We start from the raw sequence: 27,199 nt of genomic DNA on the forward strand, positions 1-27,199 counted from the left end.
GGAAATAAAGCAATCCTCATAAAAAGTAGATTGTCTTTATTAGAACACGGGCTGTGGTGGGACAAGTTATTTTGTTGGAATAGTGTCACCCCCTAGCAGAGGCTGGGTCTGTCACACGAGTTTACTATCATACAGGAAGGCGAAAGAATGCCAAAGAAAACATTTCGGAAATCATAAAATGCATTTAACTACATAGAAAACTCAAACAAAATGATTTTGGCAGAGTCTTTCTCTAACCACCCTTCCGTCCTGTGGATCCATGGCATGGTTTGGGTTGATGTGCTGCTCATCTGCAATTGCAGGTGGGCAATTTTCCCCTCTCAAAACCGATGTTGTGTAGAACCACACATGCAATTATGTCACATGCCCTTTCTGGTGTGACTCGCAGCATTTGGAGGCACTGGAATCTTGCCTTCAGGATCCAGAACGTGTTTTCGACCCTGGCTCTCGTCCTCGTATGCGCCAAGTTGTAGCGCTGCTGTGGTCCTGGCACGGGATCGGCATACGGGGTCAGAAGGCAAGGCTGGCAGGGGTACCCTGTCACCTAAAACATGACCGTCGAACTCTCCTACGATACAGGTGAAATATTAATCATCTGAACAAATATGGATTATAAATCCTTCAAATATAGGCTTAACTCACCACGGGCAAAGCGAGTGTTCAGATTAGACTCCCGAAATATGCGTGCGTCATGCACAGACCCCGGCCACTTTGCCTCCACTTGGGTGATGATATTTCTGGCATCACATACAACCTTCAAATTGCAGAGGAGTATAATTAGATACAGAGGCTGTTTTAAGTATCTTTAATTTAAAATGCTGAAGGTCTAGGCCTTCACCTGTACCTGCACATTGATGCTGTGGAAGGACTTCCTATTGACATAGTCTCCTTCATTCAGTGAAGAAGCTTTAATAGGAATATGAGTTCCATCGATGCACCCGATGACACCCGGAAATCTAGAACATTACAAATTAATTAATTTAATTAAATTGTGCACATTTATTAAATTAAAACGTTCCAAGAAACAAATGGGCTACATTGTTGCCTACTGTTACCTGCAATTCTGTAGAACTCTTCCTTGATTGTTCGTATAGGTCGGTGACTTGGAAACATCACAAACGTGTAAAGCCCAGTTCAGACCAAAGATTCACCTTGCACACGGCTTGCAACGAGACGGTTTTAGAACGTCGCAGGGGGCGGTTGTGAACGGGTCGTTGCAAGCCGTTGCAAGGAGTTGCAAGGCGTCGCAAGGAGTTGCCAGAGATTGAACATGTCAAATCGCAAGGTCCAGTTTTAGAACGCGGCGATTTAACTATTTCTCTTCAGCCAATCACAGCACAGAACAACTTGTACGTCACGGCCTTACTCCGTCCCGGTACCGTACTCGTCCACTCCAGCATACAAATATCCGAAGATGGCAGACTTCTGGTCCGAGGAGAGGGAGGAGAATTTAATTCGCTTGCTGGAGGAGCAACCTGTCCTTTACGACGTTGGCAGTAAGGGGTATAGCAACAGGGACAGCAAGAAGAAAGCAAGTGGCGACATTGCAGTGGCACTTGGTGTGGTGTTTTAAAGCGTCTTACACGCTTTATGGACACGGTTGGTGGACACGGGCCCTACTGGTGACCATTAGCCGAATGCGTCGTTTGTTGTCGTGGCTACGCCAGCTGTTGGAAATCGGGCCAGACACGCAGCTGTCGTTGCGAATGCCTCTTTGATTTGTCTTTCAATAAAAGGTCAAAAACATTCCCATCTCATTCGTATTTGGAGTGTAATTGGAAGAAACTTGTCACGTAGAACCGTTTTAAGCCGAAATAAATGAAAAACGAATGCTTAAAATATGATACATTACGGGATTCGAACTCATACTATCGTGGGGGGGGGGATACTAATAGGGTCGGATTTCATTCCGATGTACCGTGGACCCACATAGAAAATCTCCGCAATTTTTTTTATAAATTCTTCGTGAAAACACGAAAGGCAGCCAGATCAACTTGTGAACTTGCGTTCACAGTTGCTAGGGAAACCACCTACCGTTGCAGCGCGTTGCAACCAGTGTGAACTGCCCAGTTTTAGAGCGTCGCATCGCGAGGCGTCGCGAGTCAAGTACCCCTGACTGCAGCCCGCAGACGGAGCCCACATGGAGGGGGCGGGCACTCAGTCCACATGGAGGGGGCCGGCACTCCGCCCACATGGAGGGGCGGGCACTCAGTCCACATGGAGGGGGCGGGCACTCGTCCACATCGAGGACGATTGAGCAGATTTCCGCTGCTCTTGTTAATGCAAGAGTAAACGGTATGTTAAGCTAGCTGACAATAGCCCATGCTGTTAATTAAATTATACAAACAGATGGTACGGGAGCATTGTGACTGGGTATCTTTCTTGCTGCGTACCATGGAACTATTATAAAGTTAAGCATAGCCTAAACGACTTGCAAATACATTTTCTCTTGTTTATTTTTTTTTCGCTTAGCTGTTCCACTCATGGACTCATATTTAGGTTCCACTTAAGAGTTCACGTTACAACCGTTCGCCGTTGCTCCATGTTTAAATCACAGTGCTTGTTCGTGAATCGTGACCAGTCTCAAATTCACTAACTGAAATAGTGCCCCCTAGTGATCTTTTTTTTTTTTTTACTCAGTATTAATAGGCCTACTATTGCTGTTTTCGCTTGAATTTTTGTATTTCTCTACTGATTGCTTCGACAGTGCAACATTAAAAGTTACTAACAGCGACTTCACACAGAAGCTCTGGCTTAGGGCCCCCCACCGCCCTTGGGCCCCTGGACATGTGCCCGGTGTGCCCGTGCGGTAATCCACCCTTGCCTGTAAACAATGCAACGTGTGCGAACTCCTGTACCCGTCTGTCTGTGAGAGTTACAGGCCCAGTAAGAGCCAAAATAAGATTTGGGGAACTATGAAGACTGGGACCCAAAGGTATGACCTTAACAGATGTAATGTGAGGAATAACGAAGTGACCACATCTAAGGGCAAAACATGTACCTCAATAGACATAATGAATGAATAGCTACATGTGTGAAGCACATTAAGTTACACCAATCACAGGAGCACTAACAACAGTCTTTTTATTCAACAAAACAATTAAAAAATAACAACTACAAAAAATAGATTGTAAACTATTAACATAAAGATAAATCAATAAAGAGTAGAACAAACGAAGTCTCAACGGGGGGGGGGGGGGGGAGGGAACACACTGACGCCTTCCTCAGTTGAGGTGGACGCCACTCTCGCTTCACGCTCTGTCGCCCGACATCGCCGTCACCGCCGCCATAGCTGCCAAGTGCCGCCATTATGCTGCATCATCAGACTACTGGAGTCGTGTGGCGCAGGCGTCACGGGGAGGGGGACGGGGAGGGGGGACGGGGAGGGGGAGAGGTGTTTTGACTCAAAAGAGGCAAAACACCTTCAGGTTTCTCCTGTCCATCATCTCCACACAGAACAGTTCATAGTCAGTATGTAATCTGAATGAGAATTGGAATGGTTTCCACGTTTCTTCCTCATCCCCGCCGTCATGGGATTTGCGCTGTGTTGATGCTGCCATCTGCTCCCAACCTTCCATCCCAATGACCTCTGGGAGAGAAACGCTGTCCTTGACTGTAACTGGCACCATGCTGCTGCCTGAATTGTGTCCTTCAGGACAACATCATCTTCCTTGAAGAAGAAAGAAAATTATTTGTGTCTGTACTTGACACCCTACTCTCCCAAAACCACAAAATGGTATGCAAACAAAGGCTACTACTACTGATGAGTTTTCAGTGATAAAAAACACTATTCAACTAGTCATCAGACTATTTCATCTGGCTATACATACAACCTCCAGCATTACACACATATTACATACCAGGTTCCCAGGTTCCAGTTCCTGGTCTTCAGTTTTGTCTGGAAATAAAACAGATTGTTGTCTGTAATGTTGAGTAGGCTAATACAATGGAATAATAAAAGTAGGCCCTAGTAGTGCAATAGATCAGCCATGGAGTAGGCTATAACTTGTATATTGATGGTGTCTCTAAAAGTCAAAGAAACCAGTATAAACATAAAAGCAGTTTTCTACAAAAAAACATTGCAGCGTTTCGGTTTCCTATTTTTCGGCTGCTTTGTATAAGATGGCTTGTGCATATACACAATGTAATTAGAATAAAAATAATATTGATATTCGATTTCTGTGGACTCTTATGAACATTTCAAGACCCAACATGAAGTATCAACTCATTGCTAAGGATATCCACAACGACGATAAAGTAAGAATGCACCAAGGGTGGGGGAGGGTAAGGGGGGCTAAGACACTAGGATATATTTGATCTATATTCATTAAACATATTTATTCCACCGAATGGTTGACATTGGTTGACATTCCTGAGAAGCTTTCAAACGGTGTATGACATGACTATATCACTCAACCTTATGATGCTGAAAATTGACCTAGCATGTTGGGGGGAACATGCTAGGTCTAACTAAAACTTTCTCGCCGGAGGGATTTGACGATTAAGTAGTTAACAAGACATAATACACAATTGCATGAATATTACTAAATATATTAAGCATTTTGACAGTCTCACTTACTTGCATGTTTTAGGCATCACTCGCTCGGGCGGGCACACTCTAATTTCAGGTAATTTCAGGTACATTTCAGCTAATTTCAGGTCAGAAACGGGATCAGAAATGCTGTTTGACCAGTCCTCAATGTGAACTGAGTGGCCACCCCCTCCATGCGGACTGAGTGCCCGCCCCCTCCATGTGGGCGGAGTGCCAGCCCCCTCCATGTGGACTGAGTGCCCGCCCCCTCCATGTGGGCTCCGTCTGCGGGCTGCAGTCAGGGGCTTCTCTCGCGAGTTGCAAGTCGTTGCAAGGTGAATCTTTGGTCTGAACTGGGCTTAAAGAAAACCTTTCAGTGCCAAAGTCACATTTCTGACAGACCGACACACGGTTGCCTTTGAAATGTGCTCGGCGTCCACCGACGTTGTAAAGAAAGCTGCCGTTTGCAAAAAACGGAGTGCCACACAAATAATTTGTATTGAACTTAAAGCATGCCCCCGGTGCGTTTGACATTTAACATGGGGGCTGAGAAGGTGGTCTAAATAAATGATAGATTGCGCTGAAAAATGATAGCGCTCGTGAAGAAAATTATCAGGAAAATAAAGTATATCCAACCGGGGTCTTAATAATCGTTCCTCACGGAGATTCCTTCTGAGGATCGCAGCCTCTACGTCCACGGGATCTCGTAGAAAAGGACATGCCAATACTAAGACTTCCTTCTGTCGGAGAGCTGCCTTCAGCCTTTTATGGACAACAAACTCAGAGTAGGTCTAACCACCTCCCGAGCAGGTTAGGTCCACGGCGTATGTTGCCGCAGCAACTAACTCTCGGTTGCGCTGAACCTGCTACCTGAAACGGAAAACCCAGAGTTTCCACTAACTCAGAGCGAAACAAACCTCGGGGTTGCCTCAAAACCAGCTACCTGAAACAGGCCTCAGGTTTGCTAAAGAGGCTAATGTAGCTAACAATAAACAACAACACATTTCATGACGCAATCATAAAGTCGAACGGGAACGCTATAAGTGCTCCGAGACCGAAAAATGACGTCAACTCGGAAGGCTGGTGTCCGAGGCACCTGAATCACACCATTAAGCTCGGAAGAAAGTGATTTAAACAAAACAGTGTGATTCTGAAAAAGCATAAATTATATCGAAACTCTGTTTGTATATTATTGAAGACACAAGTGTGTTGATTTGTTAAATGGTTTGATCAAAGGTTATAATGTACCAAGTGACAATATATTATACAATATACAATTGTATATTGTGAAAGGGATTCTATACATTCTCCTTGGACCTAGAGATACCTCCCGTCCTCTCTAAGTGAAAGGTGTTAAGATAGTTTGCATTTGCTTTGCCACTGTAGCCACAAAGTCTGGTACTGAGGACAAATCGACTGACTTCTTTGCTGTGTAGATACCTTAAACTGTCTTGCCGTCAAGACCACTTCACATATAGTGTATTGCAATTTAACTTGTTCTCTCGTCTGGCCCATCCTAAAAGGCATTTTTGACACTGCCCAGCCGGTTACAGCGGCAGCGGCTTGGCACACCCTGGCCCCACCCTGCAATTTGACTTTCTTTGCCGGTGTAAAACCGAGGGGGTATATTCCGCCTTCGTCAAGAAGACGGCTTTCTTGGTTAATTGGAATAGGCGGGGCTACGCATGGAGAGTAGACCTGAATAATTTGCATACAAACAAGATTAACTATTTACAATTTCAAAAACGCTAACATATTCTTTATTTTGTTGACCACATGTTTTTTTTGCCTTGTAAGGAAAGTTCCTCTGCTGCCTTCTCGTAGATCGCACCATCTTTCCCCACGCCTTCGTTAAATGCGACTAAATCACCTTCTCTCCTATGATGGTCAGCAGCTCGCGGATTTCACCGTCTCTCCGAACTACTCAGGTTGAGGTCGCTGCGTTGTCTCTGTTGTAGAGACCACGCAGCGACACCCATGAGCGACACCTCATCGCATTTACATGAAAATGAAACCCCCAATATGTGTAGGATTCGAGAGGATAAATTGGGGTGGAAATTAAGCCAGTATATTACGTCGTCATCGCGTGGACCATGCCCGGATATTTGACAGTGTAAAAAATGACTAAATCCTCCACGAGGGTCACTCCCTCTCACCTTTGTTTCCTTTGTTGTTAGCAGAGGTGGTTGGCTCCACGGTCCTGGCTTGCATACCCAGTGCTAGGCTTAAATAATATACAGAGGAAATAACACACAGATGGGGCATCAGTGCTGTTTTTACTGGCACTGAGTAGTTTATTAAACACGTGTGTGTAGTTGAACTTGCCTCTAGGTCACATGCTCATTCAGGGACATTTCATTGGCTGCCGCTGAATACACAATACTTATGGTGTCAATGGAGGCCATATATTTAACAATTATTCACCGAAGGCGAAGTGAATAGTGGGTAATAGTGGGCTATTCTTCCCCACTATTCAAGGAGCCTGAGGTGAATAATTGTTTTAGTGTATACTACACGCGAACACTCCAAAAATAAACAAGATCTAATATCATGCGATGAAAACAATATCCCGAATTTAAGATCTCAATCATGGGATATTGCCCAATATCTTGACATAGCGAACCAATCAAATTGCGCCATCTTAGGAGGTTCACGTGTAGCAACAGATCATACATGTCAACACCCCCACTTGCTCTCACATTGGTAGCCTACATACTTAAACAACAAAAAAACATAGTTTTCTACCTTCATCAGGCGCATTAATTGAAATACATAGTTTCCAAACATGAGCTTTGTAAACTTAATCAACTTAAACTGTGCTGCAGGTTTTGTCATCACATTTGCTACCATCTAATCTGTCTTGTTGTGGCAAAAGTTCAAACTTATCTTACCATCGCCCACAGTTGACCTCACAAAACAATATTTGATGTCAACATGCTTACTCCTCTGTCTGTTCACAGGATTTGTTGCTAGCGCTTTTGTACCTTGGTTATCCTAATAAACATTAGGCTCTGGGTATTGATGTCTGTCGATGCCCTCTAACAGCTGAACTAGGCACCAAACCTCTTCCGTAGTAGACGCTAACGCCATGTACTCCACCTCACAGTGGGCTGCATTTTGGTTTTCCATGAGATCAAAGGTCCATTTTCAGTTAAGCTTACACAACACCCTGTGGTACTGCGTCTGCCATTTGTGTTTGGATTTTGCACAAAGTTGTTTTCACTGAAATACTCGTGCAGTACCTTGTTCCAATTTCCGCCTGATTGTTTTAGTCCATACAGCGACTTCTTCAGCCTGCATACCAACTTTGTATCTGTGCCAGATTTCACCTCATAACCTTCCGGCTGTTCCATATTAATGTCAAAATATATTGGTGCATGTAGGTAGGCTGTCTTGACATCCATCTGACGTAAGATGAAGTTTTCTTGCATTGTGCATCAAGACTCTGATACTAGTCAGGTTAGCAGTAGGAGAAAGTCTCATAATCCACACCAACCCTCTGACTGTATCTTTTGGCTACATAGCGTGCCTTGCATTTTTCCGATTCATCTGGATTGATTTTAATAGGATAAACCCATCTACCCTCCACTCCTTTCTTGTCCTCTGGCAAGTGTGTTAGGGTAAATGTTTCATTTTCTTTTAATGATTGTATCTCCTCATCCATCGCATTAACCCATTATTTTGAGTGATGTGAGGTTACAGCTTCTCTGAATGTAAGTGGATGTTAGTCACTACTCTGTAGCAATAATCTGTTAGTGAGTACTTGATCATCACTCTCATTATCGCCAGACACATATTCACTCAAGTAATCTGGTTTCTTCCTCTCTCTTGAAGGGTAACGCTTGTGCTCAAGTGTCTGTGTCTGGCTGTGTACTTCAGGCATAGTAACTGGCACGTTGTCCTGTGTATGGGCTCGACTCACATCAGTATTTTTCCTGGTATAGTAAGTTCTATTCTGCAGCTCAGAATCATTATTGACAGCTGCCATGTCAGTCGCTGTGTCTGCCGCTTTGTGTTTGACAAACTTCACCAGTCTATGCTTCTGCACTTTTCAAACCATATAGGCTGAACTGTTCTTGTCATAGCAGACAAAAAAAATCACTTTTCACACCTTGAGTCTAATTTTCTTGTCCTGTTTGTGAGCATAGCACTCATAGCACCAAACTATTGCATCCTGGTCAAGGTTGTTTCCCTTTCAGCCGTAAGTAAGGGTCTGCTTTGTGCAGTCCGTTCCTCACTATAGCAGCTGTCTGGACTGCATAGGTTCACAGCTCTTTCGGCAGCTTGGTGAACTCGCCTCTATGTCACATGCTCATTCAGGGACATCCCATTGGCTAAATACTTATGGTGACTATGGAGCACATATATTTATACAGTCAAAATTTGTATTAACCCACGATGTGAAAGAATCATGGTCACTCATTGTCCTACTGAGTGTATGCGCTTCGCATGATCAAGTTATTCTTCATCACACATACATCAATTATTTACAACAATGAAAGCATAAAGCGAATCAAAAGCTGGAAAGCGTTAAAAAAAAAAAAAAACTACAGCAGTCATTTCAACCGATACAAGATAGAGGTGTCAATCAAAGCGTCCCCTTGCTCCGTGTCAAAGCACCTCATTGCCTCTGTGCTTGAGCATGTGCCTAGCCAAATGGCTAGGGTCGCCGAAGCTGGCGTTGCACTGCAGACACACGCAGGGCTTCTCCCCGGAGTGAGTCCTGATGTGGATCTTCAGCTGAGAGCCTACAATGAAGCTCTTCATGCAATGGTTACAACTGTAGGGCTTCTCCCCGGAGTGAATCCTCAAGTGGACCTTCAGGTGAGAGCTGGTACCGAAGCTCTTCATGCATTGGTCACACCTGTAGGGCTTCACCTGTAGGGAGTGAGTGCTCATGTGGCGCTTCAGGTGGGAGCTCCGTCCGAAGCGCCTCATGCATTGGTCACAGCTGTAGGGCTTCTCCCCCGAGTGAGTCCTCATGTGGGCCTTCAGATTGGCTTTCTTTTGGAAGCGCTTCGTGCATTGGTAGCACCCGTATGGCTTCTCGCCGGTGTGGGTAATCATTGGGATGGTCTTCTTGGTATTGTCGGGAAAACCCTTGCCAAACAAGACACAGGGCCGGCCCTTGCGGCCGCTCCGATGCTCAGTCAGCTCCTCAAGGTGGACGAGCCACTCGCCGCGCTCCAGGCTCTTGGCCACGCTGTGGTCCGCGGGGAGCGAGTTTCGGGCCTCTAGATCGGATGCGCTGAACAGGGTGTCATGGCCGTCCACCGCCAGTGGGGCCTCCCCTTTTCCAGCGACGCTCAGGATCCGCAGCTCCTCGCTGTGACTTGACATGTGGGAGGAGCCAGGGGCGTCCACATGCAGAACATCCGAGGTGGCGCCGCGCTTTGTGCTGCGGTCTTCAAAGTCATCGCAGTCTTCTGCAGAGAGGAAAACAAAGACAGAGAAAAAGTAATTTTATTATTCATTATTTGCACAAAGGGATACAGGAGGTACTTTGTAAACCCTTGTGTATTGGAAGAATTATATTTTGACACTCTTTCTTTCCAACTTCTATTTATTGATGATCAGCTGAGATGGCATCGCTACGTCTACCCCTTTTAAGGATGTGGGGAGGACATAAAGAGACAACCCAGGTCAGAGCTGATCTCAGCATTCCTGACACCTGTCTGCATTGGCGGAGCCAAGTGGTGGCCAGGGGTGGCCGTGGCCACCATTGGTCAAACTTCGGCCACCTCGCTGGCCACCCCTACGACCGGGCCAAAAAATAAATAAATCGAAACGCTATTTTCGCATAGCTGTCGTTGCCTTAAGGACGCATTTTACTGCAACACAAAACGGGAGCTTCCAATGCGAGTAGAGTTTACTTCTTTGTGATTGAATTACCAGCAGCCACAGATGCAACATTGTAGCGTGTGAAAACCGCAAAATTCTGCCGTGTCCATGCATGGGCAGATTTAGAATAATTAGTTGCAAAATGTTGCAAATTCAACGTCGGTATTCTTTCTTCTCTATGCATAGCACATCTCGTGGATTAGGCTGTTTCGTGCTGCCAGCCTTTTGGTGAGATCAGAGAGTGTTGAGAAGGACAGTACCAAAATATCTTTGGTAAGATGGATATAAGAGAGACCCGCAGTGAATTCAACCCGGTCCACTTGACATCGGGTAGGTGCATGACAGGTAGGCCTACCGTAAAACGTAAATAGCCCGGGCTATTTGTTTTCTATCACTGAACTTTCGAACAAAACTGTTGCTCAGCAACGATGGGAAATAGCCTATCAAATGCATTATTTAAACCAGTATGAATATTACCGTAGGCCTACATGTTTACCAGGCAATTGAATAACGCCTGCCCTGCACACAAACACAGGCACGCACGCACACGCAGTGCGTGCCTGTGTGGTAATCGGGAGAGTTGGGAGAATTCACTGTGGCCCGTTAACTTTTCGGGGGGCGCCGGGTCAACGTCGCAACCAATTCGATTTTGTCTAGAGGGGAGTAACTGAGCGCCCCCTCCCGAATATACCGCCCAGGTCTGCCTTGAACTGCGATTGGTCAGAAAGACGTAACAGCTAATGACAACATTGAACTCTCATGCAGGCTCGAACAGAGTGACACACAAACACACACACACACAGTTTTTCACCCACTCCGTATCCAGCTTGTTCCATGCTTAAAGCACGCTACTATGCGGCGAGCTGGGGCTCTCATGTTCCCCCCTGCGGTGTATTCCTTGTCCGCATCCCCTGCCATCCAGTTGTCATACGATTCATGCAGACTGGTTTTGAACGGCTGATTCCATGGATGTACTTTGTGTGTGCCGTGTTTTCCCGGCGATGTGGCGAAGCTGTATGGTTATGCTGTTGAGAGCTTAAATAAATGCACTATATAAGTTGACTATGAACAATTATTGAAGTTTAACATTTTCTTCAGCAAATTTGACAACTGACAGATACAATATTGTAGCCAGTGAAAATCGCAAAAAAAAAATGAGACACTAAAATAATGGACTTATTTTCTCTAGATGTACCCTCTAGATGGGTATGTTTAAGTTAACTCCAGGATTGGGGACTGGGACAACTAGAATAGTTAGAATAAACTAGTCGTTTTATCCGCTGCCTGGTATGTCAGCGGTATGAAAAGGCCTAATACTATCAGGTAAAGCCGACTTTAGATGCTTAATGAAAACAATGATGTTTCTGATTTATGTGGCCACCACTATGAGAATTTTGGTCCCAGTCTGGCCACCCCTATAAAATTATTCTGGCTCCGCCACTGCCTGTCTGCCATGAAGAAGATGCACTCATTCTACTATAAACTGTATAAGGCTTTTTAGCAGAGGTAGAATCGAGTACATTCTCAGTTGATCCAGGTTGTTTGCTTGCTTGCTTGTATAGATGCAATGTGTATAACTAACCTAGAGCGGGCATGGCTCCACCAATATCCTCTTCCTCCTTGATTAAAATGGTGTCTGGGGTCTGCTGCTTTCCACATAAAGAAAGGAAACACACACAAGACATATTCTTTAATTTGCACAGAATAGTTGTCAATCCCCACTGATGACGCAATGAATCATAAAGGTGTGTGCTTTCGATGGCTGTGTGCTGGGGTTGTAACAGAGGAAGCCTCTCTTTTGGATGGTGAATGAGAAGATGATTTCCAACCTGCACAGTCAGCTCCTCGCGGCAGACCAACCGCTCGCCACGCTCCAGGCTCTTGGTCACGCTGTGGTCCGCAGACAGCGGGCTCAGGGCCTCCACTTCGGACGCAGTGAAGAGGGCGTCATGCCCGTCCACCGCCAGTGAGCCCTCCCCTTCTCCATGGATGCCCAGGGTCCGCAGCTCCTCGCTGTGACTGGACATGTGGGAGGAGCCAGGGGCATGTAGACTCTCAGAGATGGCGCCACGCTGTGTGCTGTTGTCTCCAAAGTCCTCGCAGTCTTCTGCAGAGTGGAAAAGAAATGACAGAAAGTGATTGTTTCTATAAATTATTTGCACAGCGTGTATTTTACGTGAAAGAAACTATTTAAATGTATGTGTATGTATTGTAACAGACACAGAGGGTTTGAAATGTGTACTGCAGACACAGATTCAGAGTTTTGGAGAGGGATGTCTCCCCCAGCCCCCTCCTCCCTCGACTCAAAGCTCAAGCAGGTGACCATGACACTGAACAAACACCAAACAAACACCAACACCAACTGATCTGCGCACAACAGGACCCAAGTTTGACTCGTGTTTATCAGGGCTCTGGTCATGATGCTTTTCAAAAGAGCACCAGGTTTTTTTTAGCGCAAGTAGAATTTATGCTGCCTAGAATCTATGGGTGGTGTAAGATGAGGGGAATGCAAATGATATCAGGCATGTTGTTTGAGGTAGCCTGCTTCTCCGATATAAATCATTATTCATTGTTAATTTTGAATCATGATTCAAAATGACAACATGGTATAACATAACGAATAGTGCCCCCTGAACGTTGGACCCTCCGGTTTTTTATCTATTACAATCGGAACTCAACTCACCATTCCCCAGTGGTTTAGTCCGTGGCCGGCAGATGATGGCACGAGCCAGGGCCAAACGACTTGCCGCACGCGATGCATTTGATCTAGTTTGAAGCCGCAAAGAAAACAGCTCCCTCCTCATCACCTTCATCCTCGTCTTCATCGCTTCGTTTTCTTTCAGGCTCCGAGTTATTTGTAAGCGAAGGGTAGCCGAGCCTTCCGAGAAAAGCTTGGTAATTTCAGATACGGCAGCTTTCGCCAGTGCGTCCATTATGGACGAAAGCTCATCTTCCATTGTGGAGTTGCACGGTGACATGTTCATTAACATATTTTACTTTGTTGTGTACACAGGGGCGACGGACACTTGGGGGAGTGTATTGTGATGGTGTGTTCCTGAAACCTCGGACGCCAGCCTTCCGAGCCGTCATTTCCGGTCATTTCCGAGCATTTTTACGTCACTTGGCATTCTCGTGCGACTTTGTGATTGTGTCATGAAATTAGCTAGTCGTTGTTTATTGTTAGCTACATTAGCGTCTTTAGCAAACCAGCTCGAAAATAAACAAAAACTTGAAATTGCAGAAGCAGAAAGGCTGAGGTACTACAGTAATGTAGTTTTCACAAAATCTTTTTTGCCACATTTCGTACAATTAATACTTACTACAGTGCAACAGCGTACCCAAGTGGAAGGTAGATGTAGCTCAACAATGGTTGGTTTGTAGAGAAACAGTCTCAGTCATTGTTCCAATTTGTTTATTATGATATTCCTGAACATTATCGGTAACATGTGTCGGTGTTGGCTCCTTGGCAACGAGTTTAAGGTGAACCCAACTTTGGAAGCACAGTGGGCTGTTCACCTGGGAGGAGCACACACACACACGCACGCACGCGCACACGCACGCGAGAAGACAGTTTTCAGCTTATTAGCCTTTGCATGCAGGCCTAGAATTTCAACTGTGTAGGTTCTATCGTTTAATGGGAGAGAGGGCACAGACAAACCTGTTGTTACGATAACAACCTGAACAAAGTATGATATGTGGGGATAATTCAGCATGAGGCTGATTCATATGCTAAAAACATGAATACACCCTTCATATACCTACGTTATGATATGTTATATTTATGTTATATATTATTCCACATGGAAGACAAGGGTCAACTGAAGTCCTTTTTTTGATTTTGTATTTATTGGTTTGATATAAAGTTACCTTCGGAGAAGCGCTGGGCGGCCATCTTGTCCCGTGTGATGTACAGGGCGTTGACCAGGTAGAAGACTCCGCCCAGCACGGCGACGGCGGGACAGAGCAGGAAGCTGTACTGCAGGCTGTGGAAGCGCCACTGCGGGGAGCCCGGGTCGTAGGCGCTCAGCGAATCAGAGATCTGGGGACAGGGTGGGGAGGTCATGTGACCCAGGAGGGGGCTGGAACCACCCTTCAGACGGGTTCTGGTAAAGACCGGCTGGCTGTAAATTATAACGCTTATTACATGGCTTCTAATAAAGAAATCAATAATGTGACACCGAATATATACAAATACATATTTTATCGATATTGAATTGCTTCCACAACAATTCTACAGATAAACCGATAATAATCTCCGTGGAAACAGCTACCATAGCTACTTTGGGTTAATCATAGCAGAGGTCTGCTATTCTTTAAAGACCACTGAAAGCCGTTATTGACCAATAAGAATCGAGTGTTTAACAAAGCCACATGTTCACTCGTTTCCCTCACCACTCCGATGATGTAGGGGCTGGCCGCGTCGCCCAGGAGATGGCAGACCATAATCTGCAGCGCTATGGCGGTGGCACGGCGCGTCGGCACCACCACGTACTGAACACACGCACACACAGACAAACCACTCAGAGGGGGGAAGGGGATACCTCGAGGGTTTCATTACATTTGTACTCGCGACCGCCAGGCCCCCCGACTCACCAGCACTATATCACCCATGATGGGCCAGTTGAGTGACAGCAGTGTCTCCCCGAGGAAAACAAACACCTGAAACCACACACACACACACACACACACACCTTGCATGAAGCTTCAAATGATGTCTGATGTAACACACTGGTAACCTTCAGTTTGCAGGAAGCTAGTGGAACAAACTTGAAATAAACACTGTGTGTGTGTGTGTGTGTGTGTTTGTGTTTGGATGTGTGAGTGTGTGTGTTTGGATGTGTGAGTGTGTGTGTTTGTGTTTGTGTGTGTGAGTGTGTGTTTGGATGTGTGAGTGTGTGTGTATGTGTGTGTGCGTGCGTGCGTGTGTGTGTGCGTGCATGTGTGTGTGTGTGTGCGTGCGGCGGCTTACATATGTGACGGGGATGCTTCTGGCGGCCAGGAAGATGGCGGCCAGCAGGCAGGGGATGCAGCCCAGCATGCCCACGGCGCAGATGAGGGGGTCCACGTGGGGCACGCGGCCGATGAGCCCCCGGGTCAGGAGCGTGCCCAGGCCCACGCCGAAGATCCCGCTCGCCACCGTGACGGCACCGAAGATGAAGCTGGTGCCAGGGGCAACGGTTTAAACTCAACGTCACGCTTGGCCATTTTCTAATAAAACAGAGTGCCGCCCCGTTCGTGTGTTCACGGTCTGCAGCCTCGACCGGCCTTAAAAGGTGAGCCGTCGACGTCATACGTCTGGCATTTGCATTCTCCGCGGGTCCAAAAGGTCTATCAGGGCCGTGCGATTAGTCCCACACACGTCGCGCACTCGTTTTCGCCAAAAGGGGTTTCTTCTAACGGTTCCACTTTAGCATTTATAAGGCAGTGTTTGAGGCCCGTGAGCGGCACGTCAGAAGTGAGTCTGACTCACCTGTCGGAGGTGTCACACGGCTCCGCCACGCAGGGCTGCCGGCTCCCCTGGGCCACCTGGGCTCTGCTGAGGAAGGTGGGCGCCCAGAAGGCCAGCGCCCCCGTCACAAACGACATGGACGTGATGCCCAGGGACGACCACACAAAGCTTTTGCTATTGGGATGGGGAACACACAGACGCACACGCACGCACGTGCGCACACGCACACACACACACACACACACACACACACGGACAGACACAGACACACACACACACACACACACACACCCACAGACAGACAGACCGACACAAACACATACACACACACACACACACACACACGGACAGACACACACACACACACACACACACAGACACACACACACACACATAAAATAATAAACCAGTGAGTGATAGTCCATTGTTCCTCTGTTCCCCAGCACTATGCTAACCCTCAGCCGAACCCCGATATCAGAGAGTAATGGCGTGCTGGCCGTACTTCTTCAGGAGGTACTTGATGTCCTCCAGGTAGGAGCTCCGCCCTGCGACCCCCTGACCCCGGGTCTCAGACGCTCCTCTGGGGGGGTTGGGACACAGGAAGACCAGCAGCACCACGCCCACCGCGCCCAGGACGGGACAGACCTGAGGAACGCCAAGCAGCACCAACACGGAGGGAAGAATGAAGGCTTAAAGGTGCTGTAGGTGAAATTTAGGAGCTATTACTTAAGGGTTACTTGGATGAAACGACATGGCCACCAGTCAGCTATTAGTGAGAGAAATGCGCTGGGAGAATATCTGTCTTGAGCTGACTACACCTGCCTGTGTGTGAGCCAATTTATATTTTAGACCTCTCCCGGCTCGTTTCGGACCAGTCAGGACATCCCTTCCCTGATTGGTTAGGGGAATCCATCTTGCCTCTCGATCACACTGTGCGTTAATGTAACACAACTCAATGGCAGGGAGGGGGGGAGCAGAGAGAGGGAGGGCTGTTGGTTGGGTGTTTGGGTCTCTTCTGCACTTTCCCACTCAATTATTTTCTGCTTCTCTCTTCACAACTCTCGGATCTCACCACAACGTTATCAAACACACTACACCCTGTTTGTGTGGGCCTACTGTGGTCATGTCTCTACATTACCCTCAGAGCCCAGCGCCAGTCCCCGGTGGCGGTGGCTATGGTGGATCCCATGATGTAGCCCAGACCGCTGGAAACAGAGAACAGAGAACCCGATCCTTATTCTGGGATGCATCTCTTCGGAACAGAGAATAGGACTCCGTACCTCACACTCCAAGCGTACTGTAAGCCAGGGTTCACATAAAATATGTCATGATTCAGTTGGGGGAGGGAGGCGACGTGATTCTGCCCCCAAAACTCTGAACCCTGCAGTATTGGTGGTCTTTTAGTTATAAAAGGGACCACCGATACTGCAGGTTTCCCTGTATATGTGATTTAAAAAGGCCCCCTGCTGTAAACAGACAAGACGTTCTCACCGTATGCAGTGAGAGAACACGACATTGCATGTTATATATAATATGTATCATATGCACTACATATATCATGCACATGAATTTAAAATAAGAGCTACCTTCCGACGGGGAGTACGACGTAGAAGAGGGAGATAGCGATGGTTCGGCGACCCCCGGAGAACATGTCTCCTATGATGGTGGGGGCGATGGTGGAGTAGCTGGCCTCCCCCGTCCCAACCAGGGCCCTCATCAGCACCAGCACCCAGAAGTACTGGGGGAGAGCGCCGCCCACAGACAGGTACATGAAAACCACAGACAGGTACATGTGGACCCACAGACAGGTACATGTGGACCCACAGACAGGTACATGTGGACCCACAGACAGGTACATGTGGACCCACAGACAGGTACATGTGAACCACAGACAGGTGGACCCACAGACAGGTACATGTGGAACCACAGACAGGTACATTTGGAGCCACAGACAGGTGGACCCACAGACAGGTACATGTGGACCCACAGACAGGTACATTTGGAGCCACAGACAGGTGGACCCACAGACAGGTACATGTGGAACCACAGACAGGTACATGTGGACCCACAGAGAGGTACATGTGGAACCACAGACAGGTACATGTGGACTCTTAGATAGGTACATGTGGGAACACAGACAGGTACATGTGGGCCCACAGACAGGTACATATTAACCCACAGAGAGGTGCCTATTGACCCACAGACAGGTTGTTTGATAACAACAGCAAAACTGTCTTACCTTCTTATTGACAAAGGAGCCGCATAAAGTCATCACAAGCCACACGCTCAGGCCTCCAATCATGATCCACTTCCTGTTGTAACGGTCGCCAAGGTAACCAAACAATGGAGCCAATAGTATGAAACTGAAAATGAAAACTGTGAACGCATTAAAATTAACAATCTTTTTTTTATAAATATCTCTTATTCTTTAGATTACAATGTCATGTGTGATGCCTACCACAAGCACCATATTTGTGTGTGTGTGTGTGTGTGTGTGTGTGTGCGTGTGTGTGTGTGTGTGGATACCTGTCTGAAGAAGACCAGAGGTGCTGTCGTTTATGTCAAAGAACTTCTGGATATTGAGGAGGACGCCTTTGTAAAACAAACAACAAAGGGGCCAACAGCACGTCAAACTCTGTCTCCACCATTCAGCAGTGGGTCTCTACGCACCAGTAGACCATGTTTTAAAAAGATACGCATCGCTACATGCCATGTCTGTTCCAATAGATCCATGTTTGTTTATCGTCTGAAAAGGAGATCAAGCCTTTAAGGGTTCTCAGTCTTCATACTGTTTATATTCATTAAAAAATAAAGTCTAATGAAAACGATGTTCATAGAGACATATGAATCATCAGACTTTTCTTTTTCATATGGCAATAAGAATATATTGCTTATTTTAATGCCAGAACTTTGAGTCCGCCCTGGGCTAAAGCACCTCCAGTAGGTGGTGTTGGTGGGTCACAGCAGCATGAAAGGGTCTGGGCGCCCCTGATCTAGTATGCTAAACACAGTGCCAGCCCACCTGTGTTTGTGGCCCAGCGGGGGGGGGGGGCTGACCTGCGATGGTGTAGCGGTCCATGAAGTTGAGCAGATTGAGGTAGCAGAGGACCGCCACGGCCAGGTAGGACCGCCGGGTCGACAGGGCCGCGTCCCCCACCAGGGGGGTCGTGGACTTGGCCAGGCCGCCGGCGATGGAGCCGTAGCGGCCCGAAGAAGAGGAAGCCAAACTGACGCGATCCCTCTGGCCCGCCCCCTCCTCCTCCGGTGTCCCCGAGCCCCTGGCCTCCATGCTGAACTCGCTCTGGTCAACAGATGTGGAGCACAGCTGTGCGTGAGTCATGGTTCCGATGCCAAATCCAGCAAATTGTCTTTTTAAAGTATTTTATTCATCCCATGAGCAGTAGAAGACATCTTTAAATATGAGGAGATGTCTTTGAAGCGACCTACTGGGGATTGTGATGTCAACATATTCAAAGAGCTAAATATAAATCACCTCTGAAACACAAATTAACTATAAAGGATATAATACAAACACTATAATACACAAAAATAAAATAACCGTCTGAAAGGAATGATGGCCAGTGGTGCGACGACATGTTTGCGAAAGTGTTGTTAAGATGAATGCATGCGGCCTCCTTTCATGTTCTATTAAAGGGTCTATTTTTCTCCCCCGCGTAACGGGCGTTTCACGCTTCTATGGATATCAGTTCAATCACCCACCATCCTAACGATTACAGTTAGAAGAACACTTCACAGTCCTCTGGAAATACACATTTCCCTGTGGATTCAGTGATGTTTGCCCCGGTTCTGTGCTATCCACTTTGGCCAGATATCTCCGTGGAGTGTGTGTGGAGGACGATGGTTTAAGCAGTCTCACCTGGCCCCGAGCCAACCTGATTGGACTCTGGGACTTGGGGAGGCTGCACACCTGTTGCACATCCAGCAATCAATCAGAAGGAGAACTCCTGCACCATCATCATGTGGCCTTGTCTGCAAACCCTACACTTAACTGGTTTCCACCGCCACCCCCACCGCCCTGCGTCCCTAGTTATAGAGGAGCCCAGAGAAGGTTGAGTGTGGCCGCCAGGGCCATTGCTACAATCTCAAAATCTGAATCTAGTTATGGATAAGCACAGGATTTGTCCTGTTTCCCAAGAAGCACTTGGGTAATTGTGTTAGATAAGGTTTATAAGAGAAAAGGGAAAAAGAACAAAAGGTTAATATAAAAGTATATCTACCTACTTGAAAGAATAAGTTTCAAACAAAAAACAACTTTCTCCACTGCAGCTATAACATTTGATTAAAATAATTAAGGTCCTCCAATGATTAAGAATAACAAATCCCCTGCTTCAATGCCCAAAGGCTGTGTGTTTCAAAGGGCTCAGTCACTCTAACCCTGGTGACCTTTCACACCTCAGCTCTCCCTCCTGGGATTCAATCAACGCGGGCCAATTGACCTATTGGCAGATGGATTTAATTATTTTGACATTCTCTTTTAGTCAAATACAACCTAAAAATATTCACAGTAAGCAAGGCTGACGGTTAAAAAGCTACATCGCACAAGGAATGTATAAAGGACATTTTTGCTTTGTATTTGGCATTTCTTACCTTATGCATCACAGGTAAATTAACGTATATTTAAATTGTAGATGACAGAGTAGTGATATAGTAGCTACAAAGCAATAATTATATATTTAGATACACATCCCTCCTCAGAGCAGAACCAAAGCTTGGCTCGCTGCCGTGATTTCCATTGAGCTGGCTTCACAACAAGCCTGCCTACAGGCACACGGGGTGTGTGTGTGTGTGTGTGTGTGTGTGTGTGTGTGTGTGTGTGTGTGTGTGTGTGTGTGTGTGTGTGTGTGTGTGTGTGTGTGTGTGTGTGTGTGTTCTTCCACGATACACATACACACTTACTTACACAACGGACTAGAATCCAACTCTTACAGCTTAAAGTTTACAGAACAACAAATGGGATACATACGTGTTGTCCAGTGAAGCCGATCCCTTTACGTCCAGTGAGTGAAGGTCCTACAACATGTTTGAATGTGTCCAGTGGCTGTGGCGGCTCCTGTCGTAGGTCTGGCAGTGGGGAAGCATTCACAGCAGGGATGTGCAGCCTGCTAATAGAATCTGGGATATTAGGTTAGCACAGAGAGCCGGCCCCTCGCTGGGCTGGTCATATGCTCTCACACAGGTCCTCACATTGTACCGGCCCGCACAATGACAGGCCAAAGGGTGACAACGTTTTCCTCATTAATGACTTCTTACAATTGAATTAAATTGATTACTTTATAAATATGTATATTTGGGGTAGTTTAGCCGCATGCATCTGTTCTTTTTTTTTGTGGTTGTATATATAAACTAAAATGCTCTTTTCCCCATGGCGTAGTCATGGAGAAGTCATTGAGTTTATATTCTCTTATTGTCTTATATTCTATAATAGAACATAGAAAATAGATTTTTTATGCATTGTTAGGCAGTTTTGACATTAGGTCACAATCTCCTTTCCTCTGGTGGTAATAATGCTGAGATGACCCACATTCCAGTCATTGTATTGAATGACCATTATTCCTAATAGGCTATTTGGGACTCATTGGAAAATAAGCGATTGGGGGAGGAATGGCAGAGTGGGAGCGTGGTTGGTGGCATCGCTCAATACATTACTTCTGCATGCTTGGTTCTGCAGTCCAAATTGTACATCCGTCCACACATGGAAGCAGAGAACTCATTTTTCCTCAGCCATGGGCTGCTATGGAGGATGGTTATTACGAACCGTGTGCCTGTGCTTTATCCCCCTTGGCAACAGTGAGTATGCTTATCTATGTCATTGTAGCTTTTATTACAATGTTTAATGAATGCAAATTCAAAATTTGCATTTTCTTCACATTTATCTTAGTAATAGGTTTTCTTACGCATTGCTTATTGAGTTTATTATTTATTTATGATGATTATTTATGATGTCACAAAACGATTGGAATGTGATGCGTTGTGCATCGAATAACCTGTACCAGTATTAATAAATATGAGAGTAAACAGGCCCTGGTCTGAAAAACATTTAAATAACATCATTAATTGGGTTTTGTATAATATGATTAAATATTAGAAACTATGGCGAAATTAAGAGATATTAGCTGTCTCATTAAGGAAGAATGCATAAGATAAATGATTTAAATGTGAAAATAACTCAACTTAAATGAGGACAGGCCGTCTGATTAGTTGGGTCAACTCTGAAAACTGTCCAGTGTAATTACCAGTCGATACACATAATGACACGCGCACGCACGCGCACACGCACAACACAACACACACACACACACACACACACACACACACACACACACACACACACACACACACAGGGCAGGGCTGTCCTCACAGGGCTTGTGAGGACAGAGGCATGGGGGTGTTTTGTATTAATGAGGGAAGAGAGTAACGAGCAGATCAACTCTATGAACATATTTCTAGACAAGACTCAGAAAACCATCCACATTAATGACCAACAGCACCATCATAATTATATGTTATACACGTAATTATTACAGCATCGGAAACTTATTGCAGTTATAATGATAATGATCAAATGCATTTATAGAGCACGTTTAAGGGAGGTAAAGTGCTTGACATTGCTCCCTGCCTGCCTTGTGTGTTGGGACCTTTAATGGCCATAGGGCATCAGAACCTGGAGAGATGGTGTCCCTCCACAGACAATTGCACTTAGGGCATTTAGCAGACAGCCCGCTCATCAGGAGCAGTTAGGGTTAAGTCTCTTGCTCAGGGAAACATCAACACTCAGCTAGGAAGAGCTGGGGATTGAACAAGCAACCTTTCAGTTACAAGACAACTGCTCTACCTCCTGAGCTAAGCCGACCCGAGGGAAAGCAGACAGAGTCCCCCGTGTCGGTCCTGGGGCGTAGAGTGGCCAGGCCCCGCCCTTAGGAATGGGAAATATTGTATTGGAGTTAACTGAGCTTAACTTCAATAGTTTATATTTCAATCTGAATCTCAAGGAACTGTTCCTGGTCTCCAACCTGGTGTCTCTAACCTGGTCTCTAACCGTGTCTCTAACCTGGTGTCTCTAACCTGGTGTCTTACTGGTGTCTCTAACCTGTTGTCTAACTTGTGTCTCTAACCTGGTGTCTCTAACCTGGTGTCTCTAACCTGGCGTCTCTAACCTGGTGTCTTACTGGTGTCTCTAACCTGTTGTCTCTAACCTGGTGTCTCTAACCTGGTGTCTCTAATCTGGTGTCTAACCTGGTGTCTAACCTGGTATCTAACTGGTGTCTCTAACCTGGTATCTAACTGGTGTCTCTAACCTGGTGTCTCTAACCTGGTGTCTCTAACCTGGCGTCTCTAACCTGGTGTCTTACTGGTGTCTCTAACCTGGTGTCTCTAATCTGGTGTCTCTAACCTGGTGTCTCTAACCTGGTGTCTCTAATCTGGCGTCTCTAACCTGGTGTCTCTAACCTGGTGTCTCTAATCTGGTGTCTCTAACCTGGTGTCTAACCTGGTGTCTAACCTGGTATCTAACTGGTGTCTCTAACCTGGTATCTAACTGGTGTCTCTAACCTGGTGTCTCTAACCTGGTGTCTCTAACCTGGTGTCTCTAACCTGGTGTCTCTAACCTGGTGTCTCTGGGCTCCAGCGGCGGTGAAGGTGAGCATCAGTGACCCCAGCGTGGAGGTCGTCCAGGGGGACTTTGTGCTGCTGCCCTGCTCCTTCACCACCACCACACCCCTGACCCGACTCAACATCATCTGGACCCTGACCCCCTTCTCCAGCCCGATGACCCCCATACAGGTAGCCTGCATCCACATAGACACTAGGCGCTGGCCTGGTATAGTGACGTCCTTGTAAGGGTGTTCCCATCTGAAAGGTTCTGGGTTCAAACCCCAATTTCTGCAGTCAGACCCCAATTTCTGCAGTCCAAGATGCCCTATCCCAACCTGCGTATAAAAGAGTACAGCGGATCTACTTTGGATGATTGGAGCATTGATGGGTCGGCTTAGCTCTAGAGGTAGGGCAGGTTGACTTGTAAGCGGAAGGTTGTTTGATCCCGGTGTGTCAAGGTGTCCCTGAGCAAGACACTTAACCCTTACTGCTCCACGCAAGGTGACGAGCTGGCTGTCGCCTTGAATGGTTGACTCCGCCGTTGATGTGTCAATTTGCGTATTAACCGTTGTAAATTGCTTTGGATTAAAGCATCTGCTAAATGCCCTTAATGTTAATTAAAAACCAGATAAAGAGAAGAATATTCAGCAAATCAAGGAAATAAAATTTGACCTTTTGATTTACTATTAATCACATGCCTGCAATTGGACTTAAGCAGTGTTGGACATCAGGATTTCATACAACCCGGTTTGTGAAGAGTACAGAATAATTTGGTACTTTGAATCTGGCTAAAATTAGGGGAAAACCAAACCGATCTTAACAAATGATTCATGTATGAAGATTATAACATTAAATATGATGAATAACTCATTTTCCCTTTGAAGGTGTATTCAAGTTGACGTGCTTAAGACCTTGTTTCATATCCGTGGTTCTCCAGGTGATCGTCTATGACCACGGTCAGGTGATCGAGGACCCCTCCCTCCTTGGACGAGTGGGCTTTACAGGTAAACATGCAACATCATATATTACAGTCATATCAGTAAATATGAGCATTAGGTAACGCTTATACAAACTAACTTAAATCAATCAAAAAGAGGCCTAGAACGATAAACACAAAAACTAATGAGAACAAATGTATTTTTGAGTAAGTAAGTTAATTTACAGTAGGTAGTACATATTCATAGTGTGTTTGTGTGTGTACGTGTGTGTGTGTGTGTGTGTGTGTGTGTGTGTGTGTGTGTGTGTGTGTGTGTGTGTGTGTGTGTGTGTGGGCGTGTGCGTGTGCGTGCTTGCGTGTGTGTGTCTGTTCACCAGGCATCCCCTGGAAGGCAGACATCTTCCTGAACGACACGCGGGGGTCTGACGCCGGGGTGTACCACTGTGTGGTCAACAACCCCCCGGAGACCGGAGAGCAGGGGATAGAGGAGCTGGTCCTGGATGTGCTGGGTGAGCCCCTCCGAACCCCCTCCAGATAGAGCTCCTTTCAGCCGTTCATCAGCCTCCATGTTGGCCCCACAGCCTGCCATCCTTAAGCTACTTGCATCTAAAAACAACTTCGCAATATGTTGCTTTAGATGTGTACAGTGTCTGCTACATGACTAAATAGCATATGATTGAGATACTTTACTTTACTCTTGATTTGTATCGGAGGACCTTAATGACATGTATCCAAAAATATATATTCACTGTAGCTCACTTTGGAATTAAGTGTCTGCTAAATTATGAAATAGTACAACAGCTGTGGCAAGAGAAATGACAGGGTGCATGGAGGTTAGCTTCTTTGATTAATTGCCCCACACAATATTTCATGCAAATTAAAGTTGCCTCCAACATATGGCAGATCCATTGAGATGTTACTAAACACTCAAATAAATATTGAAACAATTTTAATGCAAAAGATGTATTCAAATTGGCTCGAATCCATCCCAGGTGACATAATAGCTAGCCTGCACTAATTTCGGCCAATCAGATGCCACCATGAGGTCCTCAGGAGTGGCCTGGTGGACTTCTTGTTCTCTGATGTGTATGTATGCATGTATGTGAACGTGTGTGTCTGTCTATCTGTCTGTATGTGTGTGTGTGTGTGGTGTGTTTGTGTGGGGTGTTTGTGAGTGTGTGTGTGTGTGTGTGTGTGTGTGTGTGTGTGTGTGTGTGTGTGTGTGTGTGTGTGTGTGTGTGTGTGTGTTCCCCCAGTGCCCCCGTCCCTGCCCGTGTGCCAGTGGGAGGGGGTGGTGGAGGTGGGGGGCAGGGTGACCCTGTCCTGCAGCGTGGCGGGGGGCCGCCCCACCCCAGAGCTCCAGTGGCTCAAGATGGAGCCCGAGCGGATCACGCTGCCCATCAACATGGACCACGGTAGGACCAGCGCCTCAAAGGGTCGGGGCTCCCTGAGGAACGTCAGGCGGGGCGTTATTCTAGCAAGAGTACTCCTTCAAACACGTGGGCTCTGAGACATCGACTCTCATTCCGCCAAATAGAACCACGCCTTGTTTTTGGACCAAAGGGGAAGTCAAATCAAGGACCAATGTATCAAGGCTCCAACGTTTCAGCTAAACAGAGCCCACAATCTTTCACAAGAAGTGTATGAAGCAGTACTCCCTTGTATTAAAATAGTGAGTGTTACTTGTCCCTTTTAACCCCAAAACTCCAAACTTGTTCATGGCTTAATGACCCTCAGGACCAAACACATATTTTTTTGTGCACAATAAAATAAGCAATACATTGCAATTATTAAGACAGTTAAACCATTGATCATTAGAATTCGTTAAACATACAAAGATAAATGCTAATGATTACAGATGAGCAGGGCCGTAGCACCAAATTGTGGGCCCTGCATACAAGGGGGGGGGGGGGGGGGGGGGGAAATAATGCTATGCTAATGCTAAACCCTCCCCAACAGGAGACATGTCCGGCTGGGTGCAGATCGCCAACGTCTCCTCCCAGACGTCCGGTCTGTACCGCTGCTCCGCCTCCAACAAGCTGCACACACAGAGCTGCTACATCAACCTGTCCGTCTACACCCGTAAGGAACCGTTTACGTCCGCTTAACATCTTTAACGCTCAAATATAAAACATGTGTGTAACTCCTGTCCGGATCGAGTGTCTTTTATTTATTTTAGGCCGATTTAAAATCCTTAATTCCAACTCGAAACGCATTAGTGAGTGTTGTATCCTAAAATGACCATGAGTGAATAGATGAGGTTAAAAAAAAACGTATTTTGACTTTTCTATTTCAGCTGCGCCCGCCGCTTCCACGGGCATCCTGCAGGGGGTGCTGCTGAGCCTGTCCATGAGCCTGCTGCTGACGGCGCTAGTGCTGCTGCTGGCCTGGCTCCGCCGCAGTGGGCAGGACGGCCGGAGGAGAGGGGCCTCGGAGGAGTCCTGTTACAACGAGATACGATACACCCCCTCTCTGATGAAGCGCTCGTTTGTCTGATAAGTAACTAGAGAAAGATCTCCGTTAAGAGATGTATATATTCTTTTTTTTTAACTGCGAATGCGTTTAGCCCCTACCCTATTGGTCTTCTGCTTTGCTGAATTGGGGGACTTTAGATGTCCGCTGTTTAAGTTCCTTCAGGTCAAATAATAATAAAAAAAAACACCTGGGTCAGAAGGCCTTATGATTCATGTTCTTTCTAATGAGCTAATATGAAAGTAAACATACCTATAGTTATTTAAATCAATTAGATCAGATATTGATCAGATATTAATTTTTGCCCTGCAGACTGGTAATTGGAAAAGTAAAAATAAAAGCACTCGGGAGCTTCACA

General features: G+C 46.3%; 3 protein-coding genes and 1 long non-coding RNA gene across 9 annotated transcripts; 2 read left to right on the forward strand and 2 right to left on the reverse strand.

Moving 5' to 3' along the window:
* Nucleotides 1–21: 21 nt before the first annotated feature.
* On the reverse strand, nt 22–13,629 carry LOC115547579 (zinc finger protein 107). 6 transcript variants are annotated; one of them, XM_030361904.1, is made up of 8 exons: nt 13,056–13,629; nt 12,202–12,479; nt 11,955–12,021; nt 7,423–9,957; nt 6,688–6,750; nt 845–956; nt 643–754; nt 22–568 (listed from the first exon to the last, which is right to left on the reverse strand). In XM_030361904.1, exons 1-4 carry the CDS (start codon nt 13,360–13,362, stop codon nt 9,143–9,145), a joined length of 1,467 nt encoding a protein of 488 aa, XP_030217764.1. In that variant the 5' UTR covers nt 13,363–13,629; the 3' UTR covers nt 22–568; nt 643–754; nt 845–956; nt 6,688–6,750; nt 7,423–9,142. The 6 variants fall into 6 exon arrangements, with proteins under 6 accessions (XP_030217764.1, XP_030217763.1, XP_030217767.1 ...); XM_030361903.1 differs by having other exon boundaries at nt 6,688–6,755; XM_030361907.1 differs by having other exon boundaries at nt 6,688–9,957; nt 11,955–12,018.
* On the forward strand, nt 13,127–14,368 carry LOC115547581 (uncharacterized). The gene is made up of 3 exons (XR_003977390.1): nt 13,127–13,267; nt 13,386–13,467; nt 14,236–14,368. It is a non-coding gene; the product is annotated as an uncharacterized LOC115547581 (long non-coding RNA).
* On the reverse strand, nt 13,768–20,963 carry spns3 (SPNS lysolipid transporter 3, sphingosine-1-phosphate (putative)). Its single transcript, XM_030361901.1, has 13 exons — nt 20,806–20,963; nt 18,879–19,122; nt 18,348–18,413; nt 18,061–18,197; nt 17,408–17,559; nt 16,960–17,026; nt 16,324–16,466; nt 15,843–15,995; nt 15,342–15,531; nt 14,966–15,031; nt 14,765–14,863; nt 14,240–14,411; nt 13,768–13,888 (listed from the first exon to the last, which is right to left on the reverse strand). The coding sequence occupies exons 2-13, from the start codon at nt 19,108–19,110 to the stop codon at nt 13,848–13,850; spliced, it is 1,518 nt and encodes a 505-aa protein (XP_030217761.1). The 5' UTR covers nt 19,111–19,122; nt 20,806–20,963; the 3' UTR covers nt 13,768–13,847.
* Nucleotides 20,964–21,450: 487 nt separating this feature from the next.
* On the forward strand, nt 21,451–26,969 carry LOC115547639 (immunoglobulin superfamily member 11). Its single transcript, XM_030362011.1, has 7 exons — nt 21,451–21,629; nt 23,467–23,621; nt 24,370–24,436; nt 24,747–24,878; nt 25,626–25,784; nt 26,329–26,451; nt 26,666–26,969. Exons 1-7 carry the CDS (start codon nt 21,566–21,568, stop codon nt 26,863–26,865), a joined length of 900 nt encoding a protein of 299 aa, XP_030217871.1. The 5' UTR covers nt 21,451–21,565; the 3' UTR covers nt 26,866–26,969.
* Nucleotides 26,970–27,199: the final 230 nt, after the last annotated feature.

Source organism: Gadus morhua, chromosome 7, assembly GCF_902167405.1.
Source record: "Gadus morhua chromosome 7, gadMor3.0, whole genome shotgun sequence".
NCBI classification, from domain to species: Eukaryota; Metazoa; Chordata; class Actinopteri; order Gadiformes; family Gadidae; genus Gadus; species Gadus morhua.